Source organism: Enhydra lutris, unplaced genomic scaffold (genome assembly GCF_002288905.1).
Source record: "Enhydra lutris kenyoni isolate GAN:26980312 unplaced genomic scaffold, ASM228890v2 scaffoldscaffold3, whole genome shotgun sequence".
Taxonomy (NCBI): domain Eukaryota; kingdom Metazoa; phylum Chordata; class Mammalia; order Carnivora; family Mustelidae; genus Enhydra; species Enhydra lutris.
This window is the reverse complement of record NW_019154087.1, coordinates 9454385-9462683: the sequence shown is the minus strand read 5'-3', so window position 1 is coordinate 9462683 and position 8299 is coordinate 9454385. Positions and strand designations below refer to the sequence as shown.

At 34.5% G+C, this 8299-nt stretch overlaps 1 protein-coding gene across 1 annotated transcript; it reads right to left on the bottom strand.

The window, feature by feature from the left end:
• Positions 1–2633: 2633 nt before the first annotated feature.
• Positions 2634–8070, bottom strand: LOC111154869 (interleukin 2). The gene is made up of 4 exons (XM_022514806.1): positions 7891–8070; positions 7739–7798; positions 4834–4980; positions 2634–3017 (listed from the first exon to the last, which is right to left on the bottom strand). Exons 1-4 carry the CDS (start codon positions 8038–8040, stop codon positions 2907–2909), a joined length of 468 nt encoding a protein of 155 aa, XP_022370514.1. The 5' UTR covers positions 8041–8070; the 3' UTR covers positions 2634–2906.
• Positions 8071–8299: the final 229 nt, after the last annotated feature.

Below are 8299 nucleotides of genomic sequence, written 5' to 3'. Positions count from 1 at the left end.
GTCTACTTGTATAATGAGAGTCTTTATAGAGGAACATTAGTATTTTTACATTCTCTACTTTCTCAAGAGGTCCATTCACATAACCCTTCCCCAGACCTCTTTGTCATTATTTTCCATTTTCTTTTTCAATGTATGATCATCTACTGAACTCATCTGTCACTTCCCATAAGTCAGTCTATTCTAGATCCATACCTATGTCCATTGTTCCTTCTGCATGAAATAGACAAATGCACAATTTTGAATAGGGTTATAGTTCTGGGATCATCCATTTTCTGGCTGATAATAGCATCTGAAGCAAGTCAATTTTTAAACTAGGTTCTTATTCCTCCCTCTCAAATTTTTTTTTTTAAGATTTTATTTATTTGACAGAGAGAGAGAGAGATCACAAGTAGGCATAGAGGCAGGCAGAGAGAGAGGGGAGGAAGCAGGCTCCCTGCGGAGCAGAGAGCCCGATGCGGGGCTCGATCCCAGGACCCTGAGATCATGACCCGAGCTGAAGGCAGAGGCTTTAACCCACTGAGCCACCCAGGCGCCCCACCTCCCTCTCAAATTTTTAATAGGAAGCTCCCCAAGAATCCAAAAGGATGGACTGAGAAAGAATGATTAATCAAGTACCATAAGATTCTAAGCTACCTCCTTATGCAGTTTAATTCTTCCTCCTAGACCCATTCAAACCTACTCACTTTCATCTTTTGGTGAAATGCTGCTCTGTTCACCCAATATTGTTTCAGTACATCAGTTAATAACTAGCCCATGATGGGAAGTTCAGGTGGCATAATCATTTGGTGTTCTGTGGTCAGACATTTTTCTCTGCCAGGGTTTTGTCACAAGCCAAGTTATGTTTTAACTTTATGTATAACTTTAACTATGTTTTAAGTTAAACCTGCACAAGGCATGGTTTGTTTGTTTTTTCCCCCATGGAAACAGTCCATGATTCCCAATTATGGTGATTTTTCAATTATTTCTGCGCAGCAGAGTTAGAATCTTTGAATTTTTAGGGATCTTGTGTTCACTCAGTCACCATTGCAGATCCTTTTAGATCAACATTTTGATTAGCACTTTATCCTATGGTTTATTGTAGTTAGTGATTGCTTCCACCTTGTTTCTGAGGGCTAAATGCTCTCGCCTGAACCTCTCACCTGAACTTTATTACTCTAGGGCTCCACTAGTCTCAGATCAGGGAAACCAATTCCATTGCATCACCATCTGTTATTTCTGGTTTAATGAAAAAAAAAAAAAAAAAAAAAAACAAACCACAAAAACACCATACAACTTTGGTTGATGCTGGTGTCAGCATCATGTTACCATTTCTTCATAACTTCTTAGGCAAGATGAGAAGACTGCACATAATAGATCCATTCCAGTATTTCTATTCCCCTGGTCCTTTGGACTCTTTATTCTACAGGGAAACTCTGGCATTTAAATATCATTTAAAAGGCCACTGTGGAGTGCAAGAATTTATTCGACCAACTATTAATGCCATTTGCAAGTTCTCTTTAAATTCTGAATCCCAGGGAGTTTCACTGCCCTAAATTAAATCAGCCTACACCTGACTTAGTTTTCACCCTTGTTGGTCTAAACACGTTTTATTCTCACAACCTCAGTGATGTTGAGATCTTAACTTTCATTTTAGGCCTGGAGGTAATGACAGGTGTTAGAGGTGAGTTCTGAGGAAAATTTCCCTTAATTTGTAAGTCACTGGAAGGTTTTTAAGCAGAAGAGTGATTTTTCCTCAATAGGATGCTATTAAAGAAAATGAGGTTGGCTCTGTCAATAGATGTTTAAAATTCTCAGTCTCTATATCTGGCAAAATATCTACATCTCATATCTCATGAACTCTCACGATCTCACTCCTAATAATGAAGCCAGACCCAGATCTGATTTTGGTGATCTATTTCTCGTGACTGTTTCTGGCATGATTAATATGTTTGAACCAGAAAAGAGATGGCATACTCAGAATACATCAAGGAGGATCTAATAAAGAGACAATTTACCAAACTCTGATCATGGTACAGGGAAGCTGCAAGGGATAATGCAGTTCCCTGGAGCTAGTAATGGTTGAAGTGTTACTATCCCTAGGGCTGAAGGGAGGAGTGGAAGGAAAAGTTAGCAGAACCTAGAAGGAAAATGTCTTGAGAGAAACTGGGTTTTTTGGTTGGGAGGTAAAGCCATCCAGAGACTACTTCACATGTAGAGTCAGGTGATCTTTTCTGTCCCCCAGACATCCTACCAGAGCTCCCCAGTAGTGGGAGCCATTGGAAAGCCAGAGGGCAGGGGAGAACTTTGGTATATGTTATACAAGTAAGCCTCCTGACAGCAAGTTGTAAGATGCTGGAGAATGGATAGAGAGGCACACCAATTATATGAAGAGTTTCAAGTTTGGCATCTTGTTTAAGGCATAACCTGAAGAAGGAAAGTAGTGTGATTTGATGAGATTTGCTCAAACTAGAACTAAGGATCCAATCTGCATATGAAAGGAGAAAGCAAGAACTTTGAGAAGCCCATTTCCCTATTCCACATACCTCTTCAGGGGAAGAGTGGGTTTTGGAAGCATCAACTATCTTATGAGTTCACATGAGTTCAGAAATGTTTTACTTTGTGCTATTCCTAGAACAATAAATGGCTGGGCTGATTTTTATTCATCTTTATTAAATAATTTTATTAACTTATCTACATAGACATATTTAACAATTCCATATAAAAAATAAATATTTTGGGTTAAATAAGTGAGTTTTTAGAGCCCCTAGGGCTTACAAAAAGAATCTTAAAAGATCCATATTTACCATATGAAGTATAAGAATAATAATTACAAAAGGTAGCAAACCATACATCAAAAAATAAATATAAATTTTAAATATTTAAATAAATAGAAAGCCTGGTACATTTAAATAGGAGGTGCTTAATTATCAAGTCAGTGTTGAGAAGATGCTTTGACAAAAAGTAATCCATTTGTTCAGAAATTCTGTAATGGTTACTGTCTCGTCATCATATTCACATTTGAAACTTGTTTCAGATCCCTATAAAAGAAAAATTTTTAATTTTTTTAGTTCAAGGTAGTTTCCCATATATACTTATTCCCAGTTGAATAATTTATAACTGATGCCCTTTATTTTCAAGTATGTTTAATATATTAATCAATCACATTTTCTTGAAATGATTGAAATGGTATGCCAAAAAGTTCTATGTTGATAACAAGTGATAGTAACGTATACACTAAGATTTTCCTCATTTGTCAATTCTGCCCATCTCAGTGAATACAAGAATTCTTTTTCCTGGATTGTATAAAGGTAAACATTTTAAGTAAAAACAGTTCTAGACAAATATTTCATTAAATGCTGCATGCAAAATAAATATGCTTCCTCTGGGCATATATCTATTTATAGGTTACATGTATACAGTCATTTACATATTTTACTTCTTTTTCAGATCTTAAACCTCCTATTAACTTTAGTGAATCTCCTCATAGTTCCCCAAAGCAAAATAGAACCAGCCCAGAGTAAGTTAGGATAAGCTTTTGTTTGGAAAATATTTATGTGAAGAACATTTTCATAAATACTCATACCCATTCCCACTCCACCTTAGTATTAATGCAGGTAAGCTTCCCAAATTTTAAAAGTCTAAACATTAGAAATTATGTTCTGTGGACTTTTTTAGAAAATAACGTTCTCTGCTGGTAGGAGCTATTTTAACTCTGTCTCTAGCTGACAAATATTTTGAAATATAACAAGATAAAAGAGAGCAATTTTTCAAACTGAGGTAATTCCTACCATGGAAATATAAACCTAGTAAGATAAGTATTTCTTTTAAATAAACTGTTGCAGTGTTATATACCCTCTTACATATAATTATTTGAATATTACAACCTCTTGGGAAGGTTTAAATTTTTTAAATTAGCTTTAAAATTTTTTTAAATTTTAACTTTTAAAATTTAATTTTAAATTAAAAATTTTAAAATAGCTGACATTTTTTGACTTGCACATAATTTTATCTTAATTTTACATCAAGAATGAGTTTTCTGATGGTCAAAAATTTTGTAACAAACCTTTTGCCATTGTTATTATATATCAATGTTTAGATGACATTGATTTCAATGTATTTTTTAAGTAGATGAAAAGAAACAGTCTACTAATACAATGACTTATTTGGAAACAACTGGAATTACTATAATTTTAGAAACTTGGCTCTAATATAATTAAAATTATGCTATTTTGGAGACCTATTAACTCATGAAATTTGTACTTTGTCAGATGGGATGAGAAAAGAGAGCCATGAATCTCTTCACATCACCTGAGTCTCTTGTATATTTAGTATTTCCTATGCATTTAAAAATACTTAAGTTCTTAAATGTATTATCTCTAAATAAGGAGTTAATTGTCTAGCCCACTGGCGATTTTAGTTTTAATTTTTTTTTTTTTTTTTTAGGTAAATCTCTCAAACCTTCCACCAAATAATAGGGAAACTGCATTTTAAAAGCCTTTAGGTAATTAGATTGGCTATTCTGGAAAATGATCTGAAAGAATTAGAAAATATGTAACAAAACCTGTCCGCTTTCTGCAAAATTCAGTTGTCTTTTCCCATTCCCAGTTTTGTATTAATGTGACAAAGAGGTGACAGAGTGCTGGGTTATGGGCTTATCTCTAGGTGAATAGTAGGCAGAAACCCTCTAAATTATACTCCCCTGTTCCATAGTGTATCATCTAACATAAAAATGATACATGTTCACATTGGTCTTAAAATGCATGAGAACTTCACAAATTATAAAAATGTTATACCACTTTAAGATGATCTTCCATTTATTTTGTTTTCAGGAGAGCAAATAAAGTAATGCCTTACCTTTAGTTTCAGAAGTGTTACATTGATATTGCTCATTAGTTCCTTGATGTCTGTCAAGTGAAAGTTTTTGCTTTGAGCTAAATATAGCACTTCCTCCAAAAGTTTGAGTTCTTCTGCTAGACATTGAAGATGAGTCAATTCTGTGGCCTTGAATAATAATAAAAATAGTTGTCAGGTCAGTTTGCCCTAAAGGTCAGAACCAGAAATTAGTCTCTAGTGAGAATAGTTTTTATTATTCTTCCTATTGTCAGCATTACTTTAAATATGTACCAATGTAGCTCATAAGACTGGAAAAACTAGAATTCATCTACCCATGTTTAGCATTAAATGTTACATAATGAGAGGGGCCTGGGTGGCTTAGTCAGTTAAGTGGCTGCCTTCAGCTCAGGTCATGATCCCAGGGGCCTGGGATGGAATCCCATGTTGGGCTCCTTGCTTACTAAGGAGCCTGCCTCTCCCTCTGCCCTTCCCCCTGCTCATGCTTGCTTCTTCTCTCTAAAATGAGTGAATGAATGAATGTTAAATGATAAGTCAATAATTTCAACTTAATTTGGCTTTGCCCAAAGTCAACATTTCTGTACCCAAATGCAAATCACAGATATAGGCAGAATTCTTTTCCCCTCTGTGTAGAAATTATTAGAATCAGAGCAGTCACAGCATGGAAGTATAGGATCACTTTTTATAATTCTAACATTTAATCTAAGAGTTGAGAATTATAGAATGTTAAGAACAGAGGAGCTCTTAGATACTGTCACAATCCCAGCATTTTATAGATTATGGAATTTTAATCATATAGTAATGACTCTCAATATAGCAAGTCATATAAGTGTCCTAATTTTTTTACTTTTCTATAAGTATATTAAGATGCATTAAAAAATTATGTGCCCCAACCAAATTAAAGAGTAGAATATTTGAAGGGATTTTGGGTGGCCCTCCTGACTTAAACCTATATACTTCCTCACCCATGTGATCTGTTACAATGATAGTATTTCGTATTTTTCTGGTACATTATAATTTTATTTATTATAAATATATAATATATTATTTGTTTCAGGGGTACCGGTCTGTGATTTATCAGTTTTATGCAGTTTACAGCTCTCATCATAGCACATTATAATTTTAAAGTGTCTATTCCCAAACAAGCACATTTAAGTCTCACAGCCACCTCTTGAGATAGCAATGCAGTGTTGTTAATCTCCGTTTTATAAAGAAGGAAAATAAATCTCAGAATTTAAGTGTTTTCCCAAAGTCACATGATTAGGTGGAGCCAAGATTAAATTTTAATTCTTTTTCTTTATAGCTCTAACATAGCATCCTTTGAATTAAATGTTTTTATAACTTCCTGAAATTTTTTTGCAAAATAAAATGGTGGTAAAATGAGCAAATGAGTGGAGCTTACCACATTACTTTGGGTTTCAAATAGATTTTGAGATGTGGTTTAGAAACTGTTAGATTTCAAAGAATTTCACCACCCTCTAAATTATGCACATAATCTCATGTTATCTTTCTAGAAATCTTTAAAGCGTGACTTAGGACTACACCACACACATTTGATGACATTTCTATCCACTGGCCTTTTAACTTGTTACTACAAATTCAGGGCTTAACTATTTGGAGCTGTTTTCCTCAGAAAACAGTCTAGTGTCTTTATGAAGCTAGAGTTAAGAGTTATGTGGCTCTTAAGTTGAAGAAGCATCTCAAGTTATTTTCATCTTTTAAAAGAGTAGTTTGAAGAATAATTTTTTTCAGTTAATAAGAGGTCAATGAGATTACATCCATGACCTTTAAATCCCATTTTTTTTTTTTTTCTGGGCTTGGATTCACCCCGGGACTAACTCTTTCCAGCACAAAGTTATGCGCATTCTCTGTTGACTGGCACAACTACTAAGAAACTTTATATTTCTAGTATAGCCATAGGAGCTTAGATGATCTATGTTTATCTGAATACCCAAATCCTGGAAAACAAGTCATATAGCATCCATAATGCTAGGTCTATTGGCATAAAAGATGTGTAAGTCCAAAATTTTACTTTATATTCTGAGGGAGAATTTTGTTTTTACTAATAGCTAATGTTTATATGGTATTTATCCTATATCAGACACGATTTTGAGTACTTTGCATTTACCTGTTAATCCTCACAAAACTATATGAACTATAACTATCATTCACATAAGTAGATAAGAAACTGAGTCAGAGTAGGCAACTTGCTCAAGGTCACAAAAGCTAAGACATAGCTGGGATTCCAGTTCAGAGAATCTGGTCCTAGGGACCATGCTATTGGTCATTACTATGCTGCCTCTCAAAGATAGGCCCTTAGGAATTTTTCCTAAAACAATGAAGGATTTTTAAAAATAGGAAATCAACTTTGATAATTTGCATGGTAAAATGATATAATCAAATATCTCTCAAGTTTTAAATTTTTAAATAAAAATAAGTCAATATAATCTTTTAAAATTGTCCCATCAATAAACTGGGAATATTATTCTTGTCTCTTCCCAAAACACACACAAATACATACAGAAAAATATATATGCAAAGCTATTTTACAGAAGCTTCCTTACCAAATTGTTTTTTTAAATATTGAAGTTACTGATGCTTTTCAGATGAAGTGCTATTAATCTAATCAGTTACAAATTTTCATACAGCTTTGAATTTTATTAAGACATAAATTGAATGGGGATGCCTGAGTGGCTCAGTTGGTTAAGCAGCTGCCTTTGGCTCAGGTCATGATCCCAGCGTCCTGGGATTGAGTCCCACATCGGGCTCCTTGCTCAGCGGGGCGCCTGCTTCTCTTCTGTCTCTGCCTGCCACTCTGTCTGCCTGTGCTCACGCTCTCTCTCTCTCTGTGACAAATAAAATCTTTAAAAAAAAAAGACATAAATTGAATGTAGAAAGTTGTACTTACCTTCTTGGGCATGTAGAATTTAAATGTGAGCATCCTGGGGAGTTTGAGGCTCTCATAATTCTGAGAAAGCATAATATATTTTCATTAAAAAATGAACTCCAGTTCAAAAAAATTATATATAATAATTTTGGTAGGAAAGGGAATATACTCACATTAACCCCATTCAAGAGCAACTGTAAGTCCAGCAGCAATTGCTCCAGCTGTTGCTGTGCTTCCTTCGTAGAGCTTGAAGTAGTAGGTGCACTGTTTGCGACGAGTGCGAGAGTCAGTACGATGCAAGACAAGAGTTGCATTTTGTACATTGTGGCAGGAGTTGAGGTTACTGTGAGTAGTGATTACAGAAGCTGATAGGAAGCACTTGAACAAGAGAAGCAATTTATACTCTTAATTCTGGAAAAATATTTATGGGGGTGTCAAAATGTTTTACATATTACACATATTTTCAAAGATTCTACCTGTGTGGCAAAAAGCATTACCTTTATTTTTCCTCTTCTGATGACTCTTTGGAATTTCTTTAAACCCCCATAAACTGACTGAATGGATGTAGGTAAAATCCCTGTT